The 26,423-nt window shown below is 47.5% G+C and overlaps 1 protein-coding gene across 1 annotated transcript in view; it reads right to left on the reverse strand.

The window, feature by feature from the left end:
* STX8 (syntaxin 8) overlaps nucleotides 1-26,423 on the reverse strand; it is a 227,673-nt gene that overhangs the window by 153,602 nt on the left and 47,648 nt on the right. The window contains exon 6 of the mRNA XM_066264299.1: nucleotides 17,744-17,836. Within this exon, the coding sequence (XP_066120396.1) occupies nucleotides 17,744-17,836 (93 nt within the window). The remainder of the gene's footprint in view (nucleotides 1-17,743; nucleotides 17,837-26,423) is intronic.

The following is a 26,423-nucleotide window of genomic DNA, read 5'->3' on the forward strand; positions in this document are numbered from 1 at the left end:
GGACCTCAGCATCCCAGGTCGATGCTCTATCCACTGTGCCACCAGGCCTTCCTCTTCCACTTTCAAGGACCCTTGTGATTACATTGTGCCCATTCAAATAATCCAAACTAACCTCTGCCCCTCAAGGCCCACACCCTTAATCACACCTGCAAGGTCACTGTTGCAGCGTAAAGGGGTATAGTCCCAGGCTCCAGGGACAAGGACGTGGACTCCCTGGGGGCCACTGTGTCCACCACAATCTCTACCCTCCAGACTCAGAGGGCTTTGCCCTCAGGTCATAAAATGGGAACGAGAGCAGTTCCAAGTATCATATCCAGACAAGCATTCCGGAGGAAGAAGAGGGTGAGCCACCTATTTCTTGAATCTCTTTCTTAGAAGAAAAAGGAAGCTTTTGTCAGAGGCCTTAGAAAAGATCCTCCTTTGTGATTGACTGAGAGGGGTCACCTGTCCGTTACCAATCCAGGTTCTGACAAGAACAGGCTCCCTGTCATTGGCACAGACTAGTAACTTGGGATGGCTGTCAGAGTCAGCCGCCAGTCTAGAACGGAGCGAATGCGAAGACGGGAAGATAGTTACTATTTACAGGATATTTATAACTAAAGGTCCACCACTGTGCTAGATGTCGTACATGTCATCTTGCTTAATCTCACATCGGCCCTGTGCGGCAGGTATTAAACCAAATTTACCAAGAAAATTAAGTCTCGGTTTAAATTTTACTATTTGTGCTAGAGATACTACTTTTTTTTTTTTTTTTTTTTTTACAGAGACAGAGAGAGAATCAGAGAGAGGGATAGAGAACGGAGAGAGATGAGAGGCATCCATCATTAGTTTTTCGTTGTGACACCTTAGTTGTTCATTGATTGCTTTCTCATATGTGCCTTGACCATGGGCCTTCAGCAGACCGAGTAACCCATTGCTTAAGCCAGCGACCTTGGGTCCAAGCTGGTGAGCTCTGCTCAAACCAGATGAGCCCGCACTCAAGCTGACAACCTCAGGGTCTCGAACCTGGGTCCTCCGCATCCCAGTCCGACGTTCTACCCACTGCGCCACCGCCTGGTCAGGCTAGAGATACTTTTGTATATACTATTTTACATACAGATGTAGGTGTAGATATTCTGGTGTGCTAGGATACACACCCCCTCGCCAGTACATCTCCTGTTCAGCCACACGGAGCCTTGATATCAGGAAACCTGAAGTCATCGGAAACCCCCGGAGTGATTTAGTGAGGACAACTAACCTTGTAACTTCGTAACAGCTTTAAGCAAACCAAAGCAGAGATCATTGTGACTTCACTGAGAACAAAACCTCATTTCAACCCTGAGTTCTTTTCCCTTACAAGGATTTCTATTAGGAGAAAACTACATCAAATGGTGAAACTCTAAATAAAACCCTAAATAACAATCATCTAGGAACACGCTGCTTCCAATAAAGTGAGTCTGTACAGGGAAGGATAGTTGGGGGCACGTTCATAACCCCTCTGAACTAGGCAACAGCAGCTGAAGAAGAGTTAGGGAACCAGCTAAAGAGATGTAGCAGTTGAGGGGCGGGCCACACTCCCCAAGCACCAGAAGATGGGGACCCACTATCTAGGCTACAGCCCTTTAAAGTCCAAGAGACAAATATCCTTTCAACCTGGGGCCTAAAGGCAGGAGAGCAAGGTCTCCTAGGAAGAAGGGAGAAGAAGCTCATTGAGAAGTAAAGCAAAAGAAGCCCCTCCAGAACCTATTCCTGTGCCTAACGGGCCGCTTCACTGCAATGTGGTCATAGGCAAGTATTCAATTCTCTGAGTGTCAGTTTTCTCATCTGTAAAATGGGTCGCTGTGAGGATGGAACTCAGTACTTTACATAAGCCAGAAGAACAGCCCTGCACAGAGCAGGAGTCCAATACACATCACCAATATTACGGGTTTCCTCTGCTACAGAATTCCTGATAACAAAAGGTATCACTGGAATCGACCTCATAAGAGACTTTTAAAAAAAATATTAAGTTCTTCCCTCCTAAATAAAATAACTCCCCAAGGCAAAGTCAGTACTTTATTTACCAAAGGATCGACATATTCTGCTTCTAGTCAGTTACCATGCATGCTCTACCAGAGGTCCCCAAACTTTTTACACAGGGGCCAGTTCACTGTCCCTCAGACCGTTGGAGGGCCAGACTATAAAAAAAACTATGGACAAATCCCTATGCACACTGCACATATCTTATTTTAAAGTAAAAAAACAAAACAGGAACAAATCCAATATTTAAAATAAAGAACAAGTAAATTTAAATCAACAAACTGACCAGTATTTCAATGAGAACTATGCTCCTCTCACTGACCACCAATGAAAGAGGTGCTCCTTCCGGAAGTGCAGTGGGGGCCAGATAAATGGCCTCAGGGGGCCGCATGCCGCATGCGACCCGTGGGCCGTAGTTTGGGGACCCCTGCTCTATACCTTTCTTAAATCTGATTCTTAAAAATCAGCAGCTACAAGAGGCAATTATCAAAAAGAACAGCTAGAAAAAGGCTGTCTAAGGTATTCCTATAAATAGAAAGGTGTATGGAGGGGTTTAAATGACGATCTGCAGTTATGATCTTCAGTGTGCTGTGCAAGTATTTTAGGGACACGCCTACGACACGGGCAAATGTTGACACCCACGTTGTAAGTCTGCCGCTACGGAGAATCCTTAAACCAGGTCTCAGGCTTAGGCACAAGCGACAGATGAACGAGTAGTCCTTTACGGTTAGAAAACAGCGTGTGAAGGAAAGAAAGTAGCTAAATTTGAAATCAAACCATGATGTCTGGTCTCTGATACTTTACTAAGTCCACTTCTGGGATTCCTGGAGGGCTCTAAGTGCTGAGAAATCTCAAATATGTGTCTTATGTGGAGAGTGTCAGCAGTGGGCATCTGATACGGGTCCCAACCAAGCATGGATGCCAGACTTGGGACCCGCTACAGAGCCTGAGGGCCCTCGGATGCCAATCTCAGCCTCTTAAATACACACTTGCAGCCACGCTGGCGAGCCTTGTAGCTTTTAATATATTCTCCACCACGAAGCTCTTCAGAATTCTTCTTCTCCCCCAAGTCAGGCAATTTTCTCTCCTTTCTCACCGAAAACACTTCCTCGGTAATAGGCAGAGGATGATTGCTTCAGGTTGTTTTTTTAAAACCGGAGAAATGTCAGGCGTGTTATTTTTAGAGTGATTTAAACAGCTCGAGCTCCGTAACTAAATAGAAAGAACAAAGATGCTCAACGATTAATCATCCCGCCCAGCTGTCCACCCCGAGTCGCCGGACGCGGCAGCCTACCTCTGTCCCCTGGCTTCGGGTCGGTGAGACTGCCCGCACGGCTGGCGGACCCGCCCCTTCCGGAACATATGGAGCAGGCTCAGGAAAGAACCGGCCGCAGAGCAGAACCCTGACCGGCCGATCAAAACCAGAAGGTTCCAAGTTCAGCGACTAACATCAGAAATGAATTGTGCGTGGTGAAAAGGAAATTGGGTGCAGTGGGGAAATTTATACCCTGAGATCAGCCGCATCACAGGTGTGCGGGATCACCTGGAGAAACTGAACTTTCAAAGAGGCGAGTTCAAACACTTCTTCAAGCAGCATGCCTGTCATCACGGAGTATGAAAAACCAAACAGCGCCCGGCGATTTCCGAGCGCTGTAACAACAAGGGCTGCCATTCCTGCCGGCTGGCGGGGGCGCCGTGCTGAGTGCTGTGCACACAGGAGGCCACGTGGGTTCCTCCTCACTGCACGGCAGGTGGGTGCTATTGTCCCAGGTCTACGGGGAAAGAAGCTGGGAAGATTAAGTCAGGTCGGTTGTTCTTGGTCACACGGCTAGAGAACTTGGGGGGGGGGGCTATCTCTCCCATTTCAAAGCCTTTGTTCTCAGCCATCATGCTGGTCAATATTCTTTAACCCCTTTCTCACGCTTTGCAGTCCACAGAAAAATAGGGAAAATTCAATGGAAGAAATACCTAAACATGACTAGGCAAAGGTTGGTTGAGCAGGACAGTCTTGGAAAGTATGGGGGGGGGGGGGCACCTATTTCCAAAGAGGACTATGTTCCTTAATCCCTATGGGAGATATAGTAAGTACTACTTCTGAGATGAAAGACATTTTGGCTATTGAGAGGGACTAACATTTTGACATTTCTTTTTTTTTTTTTAGTGAGTGAGAGAGAGAGAGAAAGAGACAAGAAGGGAGAGATGAGAAGCATCAACTCATAGTTATGGTACCTTAGTTGTTCATTGATTGCTTTCTCATATGTGCCTTGATGGGGGGGAGGGGGCTCCAGCAGACCGAGTGACCCCTTGACTCAAGCCAGCAACCTTGGGTTCAAGCCAGCGACCTTGGGCTCAAGCCAGCGACCTTGGGCTCAAGCCAGTGATGTTTGGGTTCAAGCCAGTGACCATGGGGTCATGTGTATGATCCCACACTCAAGCCAGCAACCCCGCATTCAAGCCGGAGACCTCAGGGTTTCAAACTTGGGAGCTTAGGGTCCCAGGTCAACACTCTATCCACTACACCACCATAGGTCAGGCTTGATCAAATTGTAATTGAGAATGGTCCTTAAGTTAACATTAGATCCAGTTAAATATTTCTTATAAAGGAGATACTAGGTTCTATTTTATTTTATGTATTTATTTTATTTATTTATTTTTTACAGAGACAGAGAGAGAGTCAGATAGAGGGATAGACAAGAACAGATAGACAGGAACAGAGAGAGATGAGAAGCATCGATCATCAGTTTTTCGTTGCAACACCTTAGTTGTTCATTGATTGCTTTCTCATATGTGCCTTGACCGTGGGCCTTCAGCAGACCGAGTAACCCCTTGCTCAAGACAGTGACCTCAGGTCCAAGCTGGTGAGCTTTTGCTCAAACCAGATGAGCCCGCGCTCAAGTTGGTGACCTCGAGATCTCGAACCTGGGTCCTCCACATCCCAGTCCAACGCTCTATCCACTGCACCACCGCCTGGTCAGGCTCGGTTCTATTTTAAAAGGTAAAGAAAGTATAAAAGCTAACTCCTAAGGAAAACCATCTTATTTCCAACTGAACTGAAAGTTTGATTCTTTATGTAATTTCTTCTGGGGAAGTTTACTGGTCTTCAGTTAAAAACCTGCTCACTTCATCTTACCTGCATTAATTAATTAGTTAGTAGTAAGTTTTACCAATGTGAGACATTTTTAAAAGAATAAAGCTATACAGTCTGACTGGTTTTTGTTTTTTTAAGTGAAAGGGGTTGGGATGTTGAAGAGGCAGTCAGTAAAACATGATCAGACAGAAAATAAAGCAGTCATTTCTACTGGATTTAGTGTTTCATTCTTATTTCCCAGGTTGCTACTGGCAGGTTCCAGTGTTTCTGAACAAGCTACAAATGAGTAGCAGTTTCTAAACACAGAAGGCCCTACAATAGGTAGCCCCACAATGATACACACTAAACTATACAAGGTGAGGAAAGATATGATGCCCTACGTTTTTACCCAACAATTGACAAAGCTATGGTTAGAAATAGGGGGAGCAATATGCTGATTTAATTTTAAGGAATTATAAATATCTTTCAAAACTGTTGGGTGTGGGTCAACCATTTCCAGAGATGTGCTTTCTAAGGTACTCACACTCCATCTGAACCGTTCATTTCTTACTCTACAGACCTAACAATTTTCAAATGCTTAAAACTGGTCCAGTGTGTGATGGACCCAAAGGAGAGCACCATCCACTCCCCTTCCAGAAGGACTTTCTGCCTCTGCTGCTGGGCCTGCTGTCAGCAGACGGCTTTAGGCCATCAGTCTCCCTGGGATTGTCTCAAGGGCACAGAGCTGTCTGCCTTGCCCTTCCTTGAGTTCTCCATATTCAATGACTGATCCAGATGGAACTATCAAGGCCCAGACATGTGACTTCACCATGGGCCAACTCTGAAAGACCATGTTGGCTCCAGACGCTCCGTGGGGTTGGCTGAAGCTGTCTCCAAGCCCAGCTTCTCCTGCCCGTCCTGCGTGCATGGCCTCCCTCTCGCAGGCGTTGAGCCCACAGGGACGCCCTCGTAAACACTCCAGCATGCTAACTCTGACCTGCATCTGCCCCCAAGGGAATCCTACTGGTAACTCAATGCCTCTATGACTGAGCAAGAGATACTCAGTTTTCAAAGTACATGGCACAAGTTCAGAAGAGGTTGGGGGGAAAAAGCTTTCCTAATTATGACCTTGGTACTTTTCCTTCTCTATTTGACCTATACTCCATGGGGCTTTAAAACTCAACCTAGAACAAGACTGAGCAGCCCATTCTGGGTTGGCAATCACAGTACTCCAGATAAAGGAGCACAACAGAATCCTCAGTGAAGCAAGTTGAGACACCCGGTCAACCCACAAATTCCCTTGAGCAATGTAAGTAGTACTGCTACCTCGTACTTGCATGTATTGTGAACTCTTAGACCTCAGACATACTCCTATTCAAATCCAAGTCTACGCCCACATCTCTCTCTCTCTCTCTCTCTCTCTCTCTCTCTCTCTCTCACACACACACACACACACACACACCATGTCCCTTTTTCTTCCTTCATATGGAGAATTGAGGCCTAACTACAGTGGCACTAGTCGGGTTATGTGTACACAAGTGACCACAAGTGATACAAGATGAAAACTGAATACAATCACCTCATCAATTTACATTCCAAACCACGAGCCCACCAAAGTATAATTCCCATAAACACAACTACTTACTTCTCCCTAAATTCTCTGCCCATTTCCGGCAAGAAGAAGAACAAGAGAAAGTATTATTTTTTAAAACAAAGCCAAACAAAAATGGCTACTTTTGTGCTCTTTGGTTAGATGACAAAATAAAATAGTGAAGGAGTATCCGCCCTACTCTTCCCATCCCCAGGGACGGGCCACACTTAGAATGAATGGGTTTGGCAGCACAAACCCTGTGTGAGTTAGGGGTGAGTCCAGAAGCAGAAGTGAGGGTCGCTTCTGTGTGGTCTCAGATGACCCCTCCCACATGACTCCAAGGGCACAGAAACACGCTGTGGTCTCCTTAAGTTCACTTAGTTGTAGGCATATGACACTTCCCCCTGAAGCGTACCCAAAGGCTCACTGTACGTACAGGGGTGGGCAAAGGAGGTTTATAAAGAACTGTGCCAAAGTACGCATGAGTCCAGCAGTACAGTCCAAGAATGTGTAAATAACGAGGGCCGGAAATCTGAGCACTTCGGGGACCGGCCCTAAGTGCACTGTGCCTCTGGGACATTCCTTCGAGGTAATCAAGTTACCGTAATCATCACCATCGTCTTCCTCCACAGGAACCACTATGAGCCTGCTCTTGCCCACCCCTGTGAACATACTCTAACTGACTAGTTAAGTCTTTAGTAGACAACAACAAAAAAAATTTTTAAGTTGTGTTTATGAATTTCAAACTAACCAAACTGACAGACAGAATACGTTGACCCTGGATCACAATCCAGCTTCTAGAGTGGACTGGTTTAAAATAGTTCAAACAACTGTCTTCATAAGAAAAAGTAAAACCCAAAGGTCTTGACCACGGCTCTGAGAATGTTTTCTCTAAGATGGCTCTCTCCCCTTGGCAGAGCTGCCCAGATGGAAAGAGAACATCGCGTCCCCACCCAGCACAGACTGTCGGGGCGCTGGGCCGCTGACCCTCCCTTCCCGCCAAGGACCCCGAGTCGGTTGAAACGGCTGCTCGGCAACCTCAGCTCCTCTCCACGCTGTCTCTCCCCGCCCCACCACTTGGTTCTAATCAGACCATTTCCTTCCAGCTGCTTCAGTTTTTATTACCCACGTTCTTCAGTGCTTTTCATCACCCCACATGCTAAATAGCTTCCACTTTTAGAAGCACATTCTCCGAGACTCCTGAAGGGAGCCGCGCTCAGCTCCAGGTCCTCAATAATGGGACCGGCCTTCCAATGCTCTGACACTGCGGAGAGATGGAGTTCACCTCCAGCGGCTTTCCCGTGCTTTCTGTCTCCCTCCCCTGTGCTGGAGGGCTCGCCCTGCCTTCCCCCGGGAGAGCTAACAGCATGAGGGAGACATCACAGTGGGTGGAGGGCTCTGCTCACAACAGGCCTACCTGCTCCTCTTAGAAAGGCCTGCTTACCCCGCTGGGCCTTGGCTGAGCTTTTAGGAGCTTGACTCTGGGGAAGGGCCCCATCATGTACTGATGAGAGCGGTCATTGTCACTGTTCCTGAATGGCATCAGCAGTTTGGTTTGTGCGGAACGCCTGCTGTGCTTCTGGGAGTTGGGGGTTTGGGAACATACCAGGCAGGGTTGCTTTCGTGAAGGTGATGCCCTCTAAATATCCCGGCCTGAGTCTTTTTTTTTTTTCTGAAGCTGGAAACGGAAAGAGACAGTCAGACAGACTCCCGCATGCGCCCGACCGGGATCCACCCGGCACGCCCACCAGGGGCGATGCTCTGCCCCTCCGGGGTGTTGCTCTGCCGTGACCAGAGCCACTTTAGTGCCTGGGGCAGAGGCCAAGGAGCCATCCCCAGCACCCGGGCCATCTTTGCTCCAATGGAGCCTTGGCTGCAGGAGGGGAAGAGAGAGACAGAGAGAAATGGGGGGGGGGGGGTGGAGAAGCAAATGGGCGCTTCTCCTATGTGCCCTGGCCGGGAATCGAACCCGGGTCCCCCGCACGCCAGGCCGACGCTCTACTGCTGAGCTAACTGGCCAGGGCCCTGAGTGAGTCTTTACTGAGCTTCCCCAGTTGGCAGCATTTCACTGGTGTTGTAACACGTCGCAGGGGGACTGAAGCGCATCTGATGTGGCTCCGTTGGAAGAGGCCCCCCAGGGAACGCAGGCCTGCTTTCCCCTGGACTGCACCCCACGCCCCCTTCCCCTTCACTGATTTCACTTAGTATTCTTTCTGGGTAACAAATCACGACCATGAGTGTAACCAGAATTGATCCTCATCAATCATGGTAGCTATGTTGTAGAAAGTCACCATGAACACTGTTTCTAAAGAAAGTATGTTTATATAATGTGTGTGAACATTTTATTTATATCTATCTATTTATCGATCTATCTACATATGTACCTTCCATGGACTGTATCTTAAATCCAAAATATAACTCACTGTGATAGATTCTATTTTCTCGATGTTTCAAAAGAGAAAATAAAGGTTCAGCCTGACCAGGCAGTGGCGCAGTGGATAGAGCATCCGACTGGGTGCGGAGGACCCATATTCGAGACTCCGAGGTTGCCAGCTTGAGCACGGGCTCATCTGGTTTGAGCAAAGCTCACCAGCTTGAACCCAAGGTCACTGGTTGAGCAAGAGGTTACTTGGTCTGCTGAAGGCCCAGTCAAGGCACATATGAGAAAGAAATCAATGAACAACTAATGTGTCGCAACGAAAAACTGATGATTGATGCTTCTCATCTCTCTTCGTTCCTGTCTGTCTATCCCTGTCTACTCCTCTCTCTGACTCTCTCTCTGTCCTGGAAAAAAAAAAGATTCAGAAGTGCTCACTGACTTGCCTGAAGCCGCCCCACTACCAGGAGCCAGAGCTGGGATTCACACCCGGCCACCTGGCCCCAGAGCGAACTCTCCACCCTTGGTCATCTCTGAGAGCATCGCCTCATTTGACCTGGGCTGGGCAAGCGTGCCATAGATCACTCACGTGTTTCACCTCTTCGCACGTGTCCGTGAACAGCTGCACCAGCGCTGTGGATGCTGACGGGGGTTATACATTTCATGAGTAGGCACGTATCTGCTGAGTGCTAGGAGTCCTTCTAGCAAACCACCAAGTATGGGGTGACATTCCCCTTCCTGTGAAGGCACCAAGCAGGAGGAACAATAGTATCGTTGGGCTCAGGTGGCAGGGGGCTGAGCTCCCAGGTGACCCGCCGCTCTCCGCAGCTGCGACTGCTTTGGCCTTGCCTCTGAAAGTCTCTTCAGCCTCTCATCTTGGCTGGGTTTCTCTGGCGTCCATTTTCCACTTCAGCGGCTACAGTTGGCTTAATAGCATCCGTCTTGGAAGTCAGAAAGGAACTGTGGTGAATGAAGCCCAGGGGACCGCGGGCCCGATGAATCATAAAGCCAGCCGGCCGGGACCTGAGGCGGAATGCCCTTTCCCTGACAACCGTTTCCACAGCCTTTCCTTTGGAAAATCCTTCCTCCCTCTCATTGGATGGCCTCTTAGACTGGCCAGGGTGAAGACCAAGATAGGGGCCTGGAAGAAAGGGGTAAAGAAGGCACTAGACCAGCCTGACCAATGGTGGCACCGTGGATAGAGCCTCAGCCTGGAATGCTGAGGTCTCTGGTTCAAAACTCCAAAGCTGCCGGCTCTGAGCGCGAGCTGGTCAGCGCAGGGTTGTTGGTATGAGCAGGGGATTGTTCACACGATCCCAAAGCCCGCCAGCTTGAGTGCAGAGGTCACTGGCATGAGAAGCCCAAGCCGCTGACTTCAGGACTGGCCCCGCCTGGTCAAGGCGTGTACAAAAAGCTCAGTGTACAACTACAGTAAAGCAACTATGAGCTGATGCTTCTCACCCTCTTTCCCTTCCTGTCTCTCTCTCTATATAAAAAAAAAAGGTTCTAGACCAGAAGGAAGAAATACATCCTTGGGACCCAAAGCGGGCCAAACCAGGCTATGGTCACTCACAGCTAGCAGCAAGGTCAGATGACCAGGACGGTGCGTGTGTCGGAATATCGTTTTTACAGACTCAGCAAATTTAAAGAATCTGGGTTCCTCGTGTGGCCAAAGACTCACTCGATCACCCCTGTGTAATAAAACCTCAGGAAAACCTGAACAGTGAGGTTCGGGGAGCTTCTAGCTTGAACACGTAGGTGTGCTTTGGGAGGGTGACATACCTGGAGAATATATGGAAGCTTTAGGGGCATCCCTACCCTAAGACCTTCCCAGGTTCAAACCCCAACGTCACTGGCTTGAGCGCAGGCTCACCAGCTTGAGCACACGGTCACCGGCTTGAGCGTGGGATCATACACATGACCCCATGGTCACTGGCTCAAGCCCAAGGTCACTGGCTTAGCTGGAGCCCCCCAGTCAAGGCTCAATAAACAAATAAAGTGCCTCAACTATGAGTTGATGCTTCTCATCTCTCTCTTTCTCTTCCTGTCTGCCTGTCTGTCTCTTTCACTAAAAAATAAAAATAAACATAAAAAATACAGGGGTTTACACAGTTGTATGTGAAATACAGACTTTGTTCTTGTATTAGTTATTAATTATTGTGCAATTTTCCATATGAACAACTGTAAACATTTTGCCCACCACTGTATTTCATCTAATATTTCCATGTGTTTGGAGAAGGGAGTAGTGAGAACCCTCTTTCAGCTCAGTCTGTCATTTTGACAAAAACTCTCTACTTTGAACAAATAGAGCTAATAATAAAAAATATTTTCAGAGTGCTAACAAGCTGTGAGGCACTATCCTAAGAGCTCCACACATATCAACTCATTTCCTCTTCGTAACCACACTATAAAATAGGCATGAATATCCCCATTGGTAGACAAGAAAGTTAGTGACAGGGAAACCCAAGAGTTAGAAATTTGGCTTCAGTAATAGTAGCTTTTAGTTGTAATCAATGGAAGATTAGGTAAGGGGTTAAATAAACTACAATAATTTCTTATCAGGGCTCAGTCACAGAATTTCCTAGAAGGGGTTAAGGCACTGTAGATAATGAGAAGCTTCGTTCATAAACCTTCATCTCTATTTTGTTGTCTAGTAAATACAGGGAGCTCTCCTGCAGAAAAGTTCCCAGAGGCACAGATGGCCCCCAGAGGCGCCAGACCCCGGTCAGCCTGGAGCGACATCAAGGACAGCAGACAGACCTGTGCCAGTGTCAGAAGGACATTCCAGGGAGACACTCCAGCACACCCAACTCCCAGCTCTCGCTCACTGCTACCTGACCAACTCCCAGCTCTCGCTCACTGCTACCTGACCAACTCCCAGCTCTCGCTCACTGCTCCCTGACCAACTCCCAGCTCTCGCTCACTGCTACCTGACCAACTCCCAGCTCTCGCTCACTGCTACCTGACCAACTCCCAGCTCTCGCTCACTGCTCCCTGACCAACTCCCAGCTCTCGCTCACTGCTCCCTGACCAACTCCCAGCTCTCGTTCACTGCTACCTGACCAACTCCCAGCTCTCGCTCACTGCTCCCTGACCAACTCCCAGCTCTCGTTCACTGCTCCCTGACCAACTCCCAGCTCTCGCTCACTGCTCCCTGACCAACTCCCAGCTCTCGCTCACTGCTCCCTGACCAACTCCCAGCTCTCGCTCACTGCTACCTGACCAACTCCCAGCTCTCGCTCACTACTAACAAACCCCCTCACCCTACAAAACCACAGACAGACCTGAGACTGTCCGGCCGCTTTATGGACGGAGGTCCCCTGCCTTCTCAGGCTGTCGGCTTCTCTGATGAAAGACACTCTTACACCATTCAGTCCCCGTTCGTGTTTGATTGGCTCAGGCGCGGCGGGAAAGTGACCGGCAGCCCCGAACCCGGCTTCTTCCGGTAATGTTAGGACAGAGAAAGAGTCACTAACTTGCTCTTGCTCAAGATCATGTAGCTAAAACGTATCAGCGGCAGTCTGGCCCTTAACTGCTAAATCCTGCCCCTATGACATTCACTGGTGCCATTCAACCAACATTGTGGGTCTTCCTTCCCCCTCAGAAAGATACATTAGTATGGTTATACCTCCTAGTGGTTGCGTAGAGGCACATGATTCTCTCTGACCCATGAGTTGTGAATGAAACTGACACATCCTTTCTGGGTCAGAGCCTGTAATTGCAGGAACAAGACCTTCTAGATCTCTCTTACTCTCTGGCACAGTGAAAAGGTGGCTATTCTATCAGCCAGGGGTCTTACGGAACTATGTCCACCACTGACCCAACCTGACTTGGTTTTCTATCGTTGTTGTAAAAAATCGCCATGAACTTTGTGGCTGAGAACATAAACTTATTACCTTGCAGTTCTGGAGGTCAGCAGTCTGACAGGGCAAAGGCCAGGTGTCAGCAGGGCTGAGCTCCTTTCTTGAGGCTCTAGGGGAGAAATACATTTCCTTGCCTCTTCAAGCTTCTAGAGCAGGGGTCTCAAACTCAACTCAGCATGTGGGCCGCAGAGCAAGATCACAGCTGTTCGGCCGGCTGCACTAGGTCTACAAAAGGCAAATATTACGCAATACTTTTCTCACTGCAGTTGAAAACAAAAAAAAATCAGTACAACAAGCACAATCGTACATGCAGTTTACTCAGTGTCACAAAACGACCAGAAACTGTAGTTCACATCACAACTGCTGTTAACTAAGCTAATATCTAGCTAGGATGCTAGAGAAATGAAAAATACAAGTAGGCCCCTAGGCTTACTTAATTTTATCCAAAATATTTTGAACTTCGTGGATTAGTCTGCGGGCCACACAAAATTGTTTGGCGGGCCGCATGCGGCCCGTGGGCCGCGAGTTTGAGACCCCTGTTCTAGAGACTGCCGACACTCCTTGGTTTGTGGCCCCCTCCTCCATCTGCAGAGCCAGGAACAGCTGATTGAGTCCCTCCCACTTTACAGCACTCTGAACTCTAACTTCTAGCACTGCCTTCCACTGGTAAGGACCTCTGTGATTATACTGGGCCCACCTAGATAATCCAGAACAAGCTTCTAAGGTCAGCTGACTTAGCCACCTTAATTCCATCTGCAACCTGATGCCCCTTGGCCATGCAATCTAACACATTCGCAGGTTCCAGCCTGTAGACATCTTTTGGGGAAGGCGGTGTGCTCTTCTGCCCACCACAGTACTTGATACCATTGGAGTACGCATCAGTACTGTGTATAGCTCCCCAGATGACTTCAAAGTGTGACAAGTCCGAGAACCAGTGCCCTTGTTGAATATGCGGGGAGAGTGTATGTAGTCCCAGACCGCTATACTGCCTTTCAGAGGTTGGCACTTGCAGACATAAACCCCACGCACGCACAGAAGAATGGTCACAGAGTTACACGTGTTCACATCTGCCTCCCTATTCGCGGTCACACAGTTACACGTGTTCACATCTGCCTCCCTATTCGCGGTCACACAGTTACACGTGTTCACATCTGCCTCCCTATTCGCGGTCACACAGTTACACGTGTTCACACCTGCCTCCCTATTCGCGGTCACACAGTTACACGTGTTCACACCTGCCTCCCTATTCGCGGTCACACAGTTACACGTGTTCACATCTGCCTCCCTATTCGCGGTCACACAGTTACACGTGTTCACATCTGCCTCCCTATTCGCGGTCACACAGTCACACGTGTTCACATCTGCCTCCCTATTCGCGGTCACACAGTTACACGTGTTCACATCTGCCTCCCTATTCGCGGTCACACAGTTACACGTGTTCACATCTGCCTCCCTATTCGCGGTCACACAGTTACACGTGTTCACATCTGCCTCCCTATTCGCGGTCACACAGTTACACGTGTTCACATCTGCCTCCCTATTCGCGGTCAGAGACGCTGCTCATCGCACTTCAACCCCGGCCTCCCTCCCCTCCCCCGCGCCGCCCGTCCTCCTCTCCACTCCAGCCCCGGACACACACGGGTGTGCACGGACGTACACGGGGTGTGTGGCCAAGGGCTGCCAGGGTGAGCTGGTCTTCTGTGCGGTGGCCTCCCAGGGAGACGGCAGTCACGCTGGCGGCTTCCTGACCTGCACATGCGCTCCTAGGAAATGGGGCTGAGTCAGCCGTTTCCCTTCACGGGGACCGAGGGGCTGCGAGGACAGAAACGCTATCCCCCGAGGACTATCAGCCTCTGCTCCTCTGTCACAATTGAGAAGGCCAGCGCGTCTATGGGGGCTGAGAACAGGGCTGCACCCCCCTGGACTTGTCTCGTGACCTGCGTGGGTACCGAGGACTCGGGCACTGGAGAAGGACACCACCTCTGTTGTGACTCTGACTTGCTGCCCCAAGGACTGACTCTCGTAGCCTTCGCCAGAGGAGAGGAGCGAGGCTGAGAGGAAGGCCGCGCGGAGCACCGTTTGGAGTCAAGCATCAAAACCTGACGAACAAAATACCTTGTACTTAGAACATAACCACGAAGCCAGAGGGTGACATCACCATCAATTTGGAAATGCAGCTTCCAATCTTCTCATACAGAATTAAAAAGGGTGTGACCAACACTGTGATTATCCTGTTCATATGCCAGAGACCAGGCCTGATGAGGAAAAGGGTGGGCAGTTCAGTGACGATGCCAGGGACATGCTGGAAGACCTGAATATACAGTGCACCCGGGGCGGGGGGCCGGGGGTGGGGGGCCGGGGCAGGGGGGCTGCGGGCTGCGGGCTGTGGGTAGGGATGGGGGCAGAGGGAGGTGTGGTTGGCAGGACAGGGCAGCGAAGAGCCAGACCACGATCACCTCGTGGAGCCACAGAATTCAGTGCCCTGCGTTCAGGGTGAACTGTACAGGTGGCGAGGCACAAAGGCCCCGTCAGACAGGAGATGCTGTCCCGGAAAGCTGAACTGTGGCACTGGTTACCAGACAGTTCCTTAGAGTTCATGCTCAGGAGGACGGGGCCTTCTGAAGGGAACAAACCAGAAGATGAATAGGGTGGACTCGGCCACAGTAGGTGTGGCTGAGACCCAGATCCAGCATCAGCCACCCCGAGAACCGCACCACAGGGCCCACAGAGCCACGGCTCTCGTGGAGGAGATGGTCGCTTTATGGGACTCTGCCCATGTGTGCCAGGCCTCGCCACGCTTCCCGAGGTTCAAACAGCCCAAATTCGGTCGATCCTCTTTGTATCTCTCTGCCAATCTTTGAGCCCCCCCTTGCCTTCTGAAAGAAACCAAGGGGAGACAGAAGACCAGCTGTCTCAAGAGCGTCACCACTGAGACTGAGGAGAGCCGCTGAATAGGCTAAATTTCCTTGAGATAAAGAACAAGTCTACATATGATAGTTTTTCCACAGAGCTAACTTTCTTACCAACACTGTCTTTAAAGGAAGCAGCTGGCCAAGAAGTGAATTATAGGCAAATACATGAATTAGCATGTCCACATTAGCACCAGCAGGAAAAGAACTAAACCATCTTCTTCTCTGTGTTTAAACAACTAAGAATCGCCATTAAGATTGCTTTAGTGATCTATTTGCTTATGACAGCTGAGAGACGGGACTTATTTATTCACGGCCCATTCATGGAACAGTACCGTGGGAACAAACGAACGCAGGCTCACAGAGCACAAGGAAAGCACAATGTGTACAGAGTGGACCGGGGCGACCTCCCCCTGAGCGAGCTCTGCCCACGCCCGGCTTCCTGTCCTTGAAAACCATTCTGTCATGAGCCTCCATGGTCCAATCAACAACAGCTAAAACCTTGCCACCTCTTACTTTTTTATTTTTCTTTCCCTACTTTGTCTTCCGAAAGAGGCAGCTAGTGGAGCAGAAAAGGCAGTCACGTTAGAAGCAAAAGCCTGAGCTGGAATTTCAGTTCCATCCTGTGTAAGGGGTGTGACATCAGGAGGTCCCCCGGCCACTCGGAGCTTCATCTCCGACAAATGGAGATAACATGGCCTTCCTGGCGCTGAGTCAATGAAATGACACAGACAACAGCGCCTAGCACACAGTCGGAGCTTCGCTGAAACTCAGCTCGCGCACGTCACCCCTACGCAGAAGCTTCCTTCTCACTCCTGCGGCCGGCATCTCTAACTGGACGTGTCTAAACTAGATTTAGGATCTCCGCTCACAAACCAGGGACCCTCCCAATGCCCCTGACTATGTCCATCACAGAGAAAGCGCCATCGGTCCCCTGCCTTCGGTCCCCTACCTTCGCCCTCCCTTCTCCATTCCCATTGCCGCCCCTCTCATTCGGGCCCCGGGGAGCTCCACACCTCACAGCTGGGTTCTCGTTACAGTTCTGTCTCTTCCAAGCCACCCTGCTTGTGGACTGCACATCCATCCTCCTTCAGACACACTCATCACATCAAGCCCCGGACACAGATCCTCAGGCACCTCCTTGCCCCGCAGCCCGGCGCGTGTGCCGTGTGCCGGAGAGGGGCCAGACTCATGGGGCTGACAGCGTCCCTGGAGCTTCCGAGTGCCCCGCATCAGTGTGCAGCGGGCCGAGCAATGTCACCGTGTTACACAGGAAGGAACGCTCTTGGAATAAATGTGTCACAAAACACAGTATTTTAAAGAGCAGCTCCAGAGAACTAAAGTTTTTTGTTGTTGTTTTTTTGTATTTTTCTGAAGCTGGAAACGGGGAGGCAGTCAGACAGACTCCCGCATGCACCCAACCGGGATCCACCCGGCACGCCCACCAGATGGCAGATGCTCTGCCCACCTGGGACATCGCTCTGTTGCATCCAGAGCCATTCTAGCGCCTGAGGTAGAGGCCACAGAGCCATCCTCAGCGCCCGGGCCAACTTTGCTCCAATGGAGCCTTGGCTGCGAGAGGGGAAGAGAGAGACAGAGAGGAAGGAGAGGGGGAGGGGTGGAGAAGCAGATGGCCGCTTCTCCTGTGTGCCCTGGCCGGGAATCGAACCTGGGACTCTCCCGCATGCCAGGCAGACGCTCTACCACTGAGCCAACCGGCCAGGACTAGAGATTTTTTCTTTAAATCAAGTTTCTTTACATAGTATTTAGTAACTACAATCTACATCTGCCAGAAATCACACTTGACTGCATTAAATATAGTCATCTATTGCTATTAAACCACATGACATGTTCTGTGATAGTGAAATCACTGACGACACCGCCCAGCCTTCCGCACTGACACAGCGCCAGGGCGGTGGGTCTCAGGCTCGTGCTCACCGTTCTGCTCGTCCAGCTCGTTGCCGATCTCCTGCCCCATCTGCTTCTGGCGACTTATGATGGAAGAGAGGGCGTCCAGACCTGCGTCCTGTTCTGAAAGGAAGAGTAGAGCTATGAATTAAAAATCAAAGGAAAACAACTTGAAGTCCAGAAATATACCCAGGCTTATTATTAACACAATTCAATATACGATAGAAGCAACATTTTAAATCAGTCAGAAAAAGAAAGGAAATCATTAACATTATTGGAACAAAATGAAGAAAAAAATTAAATACCTACCTCATTCCTTAAGCTAAAATGATTTCCAGATGAATTAAAATTTTAAATATTAAAAATGAATATGAGATTTGACTAGATAAACATTTAAACTTCTGAATACTTAATACATAAAAGGCATGTACAATTCAATAAGACTTACTCTTCCCATTTTCAAAATGAGCAAAGGTTATAGACAGGAAATGAAAATGAGAAAGAATGCTAATACCCAGGGTGAACTAAAGTGTGAAGAACCCAAAGGTCGCCGGCTTCAGCAAAGGGTCGCTGGCTCAGCTTGAGCCCTTGGCCAAGGCACGTATGAGAAACAATCAATAACTAAAGTGACGCAACTATGAGTTGATGCTTCTCATTTCTCTCCTCCCCCCCCCCTTTCTGTCTGTCTGTCTCTCTCTAAAAAAAAGTATAATATAGCCATATAATAAAACACTACATAGCCATTAAAAGTGATATTGTCCGTGTATATTTTGATGTTGAAAGACATCCATGATACATTATTAAGCAAAAAAACAGGATCAAAAAAATGAGCCTGACCAGGCGGTGACGCAGTGGATAGAGTGTTGGACTGGGATGTGGAAGGACCCAGGTTCGAGACCCCGAGGTCGCCAGCTTGAGCATGGACTCATCTGGCTTGAGCAAAAAGCTCACCAGCTTGGACCCAGGGTTGCTGGCTCCAGCAAGGGGTTACTCGGTCTGCTGAAGGCCCACGGTCAAGGCACATATGAGAAAGCAATCGATGAACAATTAGGAGGTCGCAACATGCAACAGGGAGCTGGTGATTGATGCTTCTCATCTGTCTCCATTCCTGTCTGTCTGTCCCTGTCTATCCCTCTGACTCTCTCTCGGTCTTTGTACAAAAAAAAAAAAAAAAGAATACTAAAATAGTATTTTTGTTTTTTAAAATGTATTGCTTTTTTAGATTTTGAAAATGTAAAGGAAAAAGAACTCAAGTTACTCAAAAGTCCTTTCTTTAAAACTGAAAGTGTTTCCTTCTTTGGTTTTGTTTTTATTCTTTTAACTCGGTAGTTTCAGTGATCTCTCTGCAAGAAACTTTTCCTTTGTTTTCAGGTGCATTGAAGGATGTCCTGAGGCTGAACCTGAGGACCCTTTCCACACAAGCAATATGCCGGACGAGGGGACAGTGCCAATTGTGGCTTCCTTCGTTGATGGAAACTAGTTCCTATAAAGGCATATCTACAAAAGCAGATATCAAAAAATTCTTCTTACCCAAGATCACATTAACATTTACTTATATTTTTTTCCAAGTCTTTTTATGGAATTAAGCCATTGCACTTAACTCTTTAATTCATCTGGAATTTATTTAAACTAATGGTGTGAGGTAAGGACCCCTTAGTGACATTTTTTGACACTACGTATTTTTTAAGCTATACAAATGACTTGCTTTCTCCAGGGATCGTTCTAAGGGACCATTTTATAGCAAAATCTCTTTATAATGAGGTCGTTTTGGTCCTTAGTAACAACCTCTTGGATGGCCTCCAAGATAAATCTATCATCAACCTAGTGCTGCTATAGGATGACCAATATTATAGTAAAATCCCAAAAATAACCTATGCATGGGACTGAGGGTCAAGTGTCCACATGAATTAAAAGGTAACACAATTTAAAAAGAGGAGAGAAGTTTCCTCTACAGTTTTCAATGAGGAAAACATTCATTAAAGCTATGAAGTTGCTTTCTCGAATAGAGACATAGATTATGAATGAAAAATACTTACACTGCTCCCTTTTCTCTCAACCTTTTCACTGCATGTTTTAACTACCTAAAAGTTATCTCTCTAATGCTAAACAGAAAGATGGCTAAAAGTTCTCCACTCAAATTATTTTTATGAAAACTTAGCACCTCCTTCCCATGTTTAAGTCCTACAACAAAATTTCATTCCACAGTCCAAAGATACATTCCTGAGAGCTAAGATACTGAGTATGTAATGATGATATTGACAACCCGACCTTCTCCACATCCTAAAACAGAATTAGCTAAGGAGAGAAGATTATATGGTATAATCATCATAGAGACAATAAACAAAATAAAATGCTGCTAGTTGCAAAAATATAAACAATAAAGAGCCTTGAGCCCTGGCTGGTTGCCTCAGTGGATAGAGTGTCGGCCCAACATGTGAACATCCCAGATTTGATCCCCAGTCAGGGCACACACGAGAGGCAACCATCTGCTTCTCTCCCGCTCCCCCTCCCCAATCTCTGTCTTCTCCCCTCACAGCCAGTAGCTCTCCTGGTCCCAGTGTCAGCCTCGGGAGCTGAGGATAGTTAGGTCGATTAGATCGGCCCCAGGCGGGGCTGCTGGGTGGATCCCAGTCTGAGCGCATGTAGGAGTCTGTCTCTCTATCTTGCCTTCTCCAACTTTGAAAAAAAATAAATAACCCTGCAGACAGTCATGCAGAACCACACAAAATTATGATGTCAGCATGAATCGCTCATTACTGTAATCGGCCTTACTCTACCACATATCCCAACTCATTATATCACTATAGATCATTTGCAACATACCATACTCTATTAATCACTCTTCAACTTTATAATAATGTTCTTTTTTTAAAATGTATTTATTGATTTTAGAGAGAGAGGAAGGGAGAGAGAGGGAGAGACAGGAACATGTATCTGCTCCTGTACGTGCCCTGGAGGGGATCGAACCAGCCACCTCTGCGTATCTAGACGACACTCTAACCAACTGAGCCATCCAGCCAGGGCATGATTTCATCTTTTAAAAAATGAATGACACCCTGGCCAGTTGGCTCAGTGGTAGAGTGTTGGCCTGGCATGCAGGAGTCCTGGGTTCGATTCCCCGCCAGGCACACAGGAGAACCGCCCATCTGCTTCTCCACCCCTCCCCCTCTCCTTCCTCTCTGTCTCTCTTCCCCTCCTGCAGCCAAGGCTCCACTGGAGCAAAGTTGGCCCGGGCACTGAGGGTGGCTCTGTGGTCTCTGCCTCAGGCGCTAGAATGGCTCTGATTGCGACAGAGCGATGCCCCAGATGGGCAGAGCATCGCCCCCTGGTGGGCATGCTGGGTGGATCCCGGTCAGTTGCATGTGGGAGTCTGTCTGACTGCCTCCCGGTTTGCAACTTCAGAAAAATAGGAAAAAAAAATGAATGACCATTGGAATAGGTAGAATAATGGTTCCCTAAAAGATGTCCACTCCCTAATGCCAGTAGTAATACACAATCTTACTCAGCAAAAGGAACTTTGCAGTTGTGATTAAGATTAAGTCATTTGAAATGGGAGAGTATTCTGGATTACCGACATGGACCCAGTGTTATTATGAGTCCTTGAAAAAGAAAACCTTTCCCAGCTGTGGTCACAGGGGGACATAGAGAAGGATCTGAGAGATGCAACTTGCTGGCTTTGAAGACTGAGGACGGGAACCACGAGCCCAGTGACATTGCCAGCCGGAAAGGGCCAGGGGCTGAATTCTCCTCCAGAGCCTCTGCCAAGGGGCCCTGTCTTGACAACACCTTGACCCTGGCCCAGTGTCACCCATCTGGAAACTCTGACCTACAGACCGTAAAATAACTGATTTGTATTTTAAGTCACTAACGCTATACTAATTTATTATGACAAACTAGAAAACTAATACAATCTTTTTTTTTTTTTAATCTCTTTGCAATAGTTCGGTGTTTTGTTTGGAGACTTTCTATCCTTAGATACTCAGAAAATCCATCCTCTAACTAAATATCAAGTAATTGTGGGCTGAGTATCCGGTGGCTGCAGATAAAGGCACAGTCATCATCCTGCATTCTCACCAAAAGGAACAGACCTGATTGTGATTGAGCTGCTCAATCTAACCACCAATTCACAGAAAGTCTACGGGACAGAGGAATATTTTAATATATGGGCATGCAAATAGCAAGATCTAGATCAGGGGTCCCCAAACTTTTTACACAGGGGGCCAGTTCACTGTCCCTCAGACCGTTGGAGGGCCAGACTATAAGAAAAAACTATGAACAAATCCCTATGCACACTGCACATATCTTATTTTAAAGTAAAAAAACAAAATGGGAACAAATACAATATTTAAAATGAAGAACAAGTAAATTTAAATCAACAAACTGACCAGTATTTCAATGGAAACTATGGGCCTGCTTTTGGCTAATGAGATGGTCAATGTGCTCCTCTCACTGACCACCAGTGAAAGAGGTGCCCCTTCCGGAAGTGCGGCGGGGGCCGGATAAATGGCCTCAGGCGGCCGCATGTGGCCCGCGGGCCGTAGTTTGGGGACCCCTGATCTAGATGATGGAAACTACCCAGCAAATGACCCGGTTTCTTCAACCAAGAAACTGCTAGGAAAAAGAGAGAGAGCTGGCAAAGGAACCTAGCTATTAAAGAAACTGACGGGTCATCCACTAGTTGCAATGTACAGACTATGTTCAGATCCCGAACTGAACAACCTAAATATGTATATATAATAATAGAAAACTAAGCATCATGGAACAATCAGTGAAATCTGAACAATAACTAGATGTATGATTATATAACAGAATTACTGTTAAACTTGTTAAGGGTGACATAGCATTGTGACTATATATATATTTTTTAAACCAGCCTTTATTGCTCTCTCTCTTTTTTTCTTTAAGCAAGAGAAAGACAGACAGAAAGGGAGAGAGATAAGAAGCACCAACTCATAGTTGCGGCACTTTAGTTGTTCATTGATTGCTTCTTATATGTGCCTTGATCGGGGGCTCTAGCTGAGCCAGTGACCACTTGCTCAAGCCAGCGACCTTTGGACTCAAGCCAACAACCATGGATGGGGTCATGTCTATGACCCTATGCTCAAGCTGGCAACCCCCACACTCAAGCCGGTGAGCCTGCACTCAAGCTGGCGACCTTGGGGTTTCGAATCTGGGACCTCAGCGTCCTAGGTGAATGCTCTATCCACTGTGCCACCATCTGGTCAGGCTAAAGCCAGCCCTTATCTTTTAAAAAAACATACTTTAGAGACACATTCTGGGATATTCACCAATAAAATGATATAATATCTGAGATTTGCTTCAAAAATACCCCATGAAATGCATAGTTGGGTAGACATTGAGCTGGAACATGATGGACTATGAGTTGCTAATTGCTGCAACAATTGATGGGTAAAGTGGAATTGTTATCTTACTCTCTCTGTTTCTATGCTTAAAATTTTCCACAGCAAAAAATTATCAACATTTTCACAAGTAAATACGACAGAGACAGTTCTTTTTAAAATTATTATTATTGTGGTGAGAGAGGAGATACAGGAACATGGATCTGTTCCTGTACGTGCCCTGCCAGGGGATCAAACCGGCAACCTGTGTGCTTTGGAACAATGCTCTAACTGAGCTATCTGGCCAGAGTGAGGGGCAGTTCTAAGAGCTGCAACCTCAGGCTCCTGACCAAGCACACAACAAGGGCCCCAAGGACTGGGGCTCTGTCTTTTTTTTCCTACGTCTTTGCCCCAATTCAGAGCCCAACTGGTAGTCCAGAGCAGGTACTGAATAAGTGGTGTTTGAGTCAAGGGACAACCAAGAGGCCATGGTAGGGGGTGAGGACTGTAGAACTGGAGATATAAGGTGTCTCACTCACTAGGTATTTTCACAATAGAGTTAGACATCTGCTTTCGGCCAAGATGAATGGACAAGAACCAGATTTACTTCTGGCCTAAAACAGGGGTGGGTGGAAGGGAACCCACAAAACCACAGGCAAAATATACAAAACAATCGTTTCAAAACACAGACATCAGAAACTGAAGGACAGTGATCCCTGAGATGGGAAGCCAATGAGACACGCTCTGTGACCACCTCTGATCATTGCCTCCGAGGAGCGGCCAGGCTGTCGTGTTGGGATGGGGAGCCCAGCGGGAGCCCAGCCATCTCAAACAGGTCAAGGTGGCTGGTGTGCATAGGGCCCCGGACCAGAGAGGACAGAGGGCACATGGAGGTACCTGGAGGTGTGCCCGGGTCCGCCTCGAGGCTTCAGCCGAGTGCTGGGCAGGCCGTTTACACGACAAAACTCACTGCGGCTGGGGGAAGAGCAGCCAAGAAGTGACTTCTGAGCTCAAACAGGGCTGGACACCACTCCTCCTCCCATTGACCAGGTCACCTCATACTCCACCGGCAGAGTGCGGGCGGGCCTCCTTTTACTGTACTTCTCTCTATTGCGCGTCACAGATGTGGCGCTTTTTACAAATTGAAGGCAACACCCTCTACCAGCAAAAAGATTACGACTCACTTTACTGCAATGTTGCAAGGGTCTGGAACCGAACCTGCAACATTCCCGAGGTATGTCTGCACTCAGAATGGTTTTGGCTCAGGAGTGGGGTAAATTACCACCAGATTGGTGTCAGCAAACATTCTGTATAAAGGGCCAGATATTAAATATTTTAGGCTTTGTGGTTCATACGGTCTCGAGACCAACTACTAAACTCCGCTGTTGTAGCAGAAAAACACCCATACATAAAATGAATGAGCATGGTTGTGTCCGCATAAGACTTTATTTATGGACACAAACTTCAAACGTCATATAACTTCTACAGGCGCAAAGCATTCCTCTTCTGAATGTTCTTGAGGCACTTAGGAATGTAAAAAAGAACATTTTTAGTTTGTACATTCAAAACCAGGTGGCAGGCCGGATGTGGCTTGCAGGCCATGATCTGCTGACCCTGCTCTAAAGTAAGCATGGCTCTGGTCTACATTACAAAGCAATATCCAAACAACTCATCTCCCTCAAAAAAAAAATATTTTTCAGGAATATTTCTAGAAAAAGAAAAATATCCAGTACCGAACAAAGAAACCTTCATCACACCTGCCTTCCAGATGAACGCTTCCCCTCTGAGGTTAGAAACAAAGCCAGCTGTCTGCTCTCACCACTTCTGTTCACCTCAACATTGTCCTGGAGGTTGGAGCAAGTGTGATAAGGCAAGAAAAAGTAAGTAAGAGGCATCCAGATTGAAATGAAGAAGTAAAACTAGACCAACTAAAAAACAGCCCACCTGAGTGGATCAGAAAACAAGACCAACTATATGTTGTCTACAAGAACCCCGCTTTAAACTTTTTTTTCAATTTTTTAAAATTTATTCATTTTAGAGAGGAGAGAGAGAGGGAAATGGAGAGAGAGAGAGAGAGGAGACAGAGAGAGAGAGAAGGGGGGAGGAGCTAGAAGCATCAACTTCCATATGTGCCTTGACCAGCCAAGCCCAGGGTTTCGAACCGGCGACCTCAGCATTTCCAGGTCGATGCTTTATCCACTGCACCACCACAGGTCAGGCAAGAACCCCGCTTTAAATATAAAAGTACATAGAGATGAAAAGCAAATAGACAGAGAATGATCTACCATGCTAACACTAATTAAATTTTTTTAAAATAAGAAAGAAAATGAGAAAGACAAGCCATGGAGTAGGAGAAAGTATTTGCAAAAGACATATCTGATAAAAGTCGGTTTTTCAAAATACACAAGAATCCTGAATGGGCCAAAGACCTTAACAGACACCTCACCAAAGAAGATATATGCAGATGCAAATAAGGAGATGAAAAAAATACTTCAGAGATGTCATCATAGAAATGCAGATTAAAATGATGAGATACCACCACGTGTCTGTTAGAACCTGACAACAAATGCAGAAGAGGATGTAGATAGGGACCCTCGTCCATTGCTGGAGGGATGCAAAGTGGGACGGCCACCCAGGAAGAGAGCTTCATGGCCGATGAAAGGAAATCTACTCTTAGCATACAACCCAGCAATCACACAACCTGGCATTTACCCTGAGAGCTGGAAACGATGTGAACACAATACCCTGCACGCAGACATTCACAGCAGCTCTGCTCGTAACTGCCCAAACTGGGAAGGAACCAGCAGGTCCTTCAGTAGATGAATGAACAAACGTGGTACCTGCAGAATATAGACTCTTACTCGGTGCTGAAAAGAAATGAGCCATCTTATTACTAACTGAAAGAAGCCAGTCTGAAAAAGCAACATACTTCTGCACTTCAAAAGATATCATGAAAGAAGGAAAAATATAACCCACAGATGGGGAGCAAATATTTTTAAAACTCTGACAAATAACACACAAAAGGATATCTAAGAAAATGCTTACAACTCAATAACAGAAGACACACACCCAATTAAAAATAGGTAAACAACTTGAAAAGACACTTCACCAGAGAAGACATACTAATGGCAAAGCAGCACATACAAAAGTTCCTTAGTCATTAGGAGGATACATACTAAAACCACAATACAATACAACACACACCTATTAGAATGTCTAAAATTAAAAAGACTGGCTACACCAAGTTTTGCTGAGGATCTGAAACAATGAGAAGACATACATTTTTTGGTGGTGATGTATGACTCAGTGGCCCCACTGGTAGGTATTTACCTAAGAAAATGAGAATTCGTGTCTAAACAAAGACTTGCATA

Source organism: Saccopteryx bilineata, chromosome 2 (genome assembly GCF_036850765.1).
Source record: "Saccopteryx bilineata isolate mSacBil1 chromosome 2, mSacBil1_pri_phased_curated, whole genome shotgun sequence".
NCBI lineage: Eukaryota > Metazoa > Chordata > Mammalia > Chiroptera > Emballonuridae > Saccopteryx > Saccopteryx bilineata.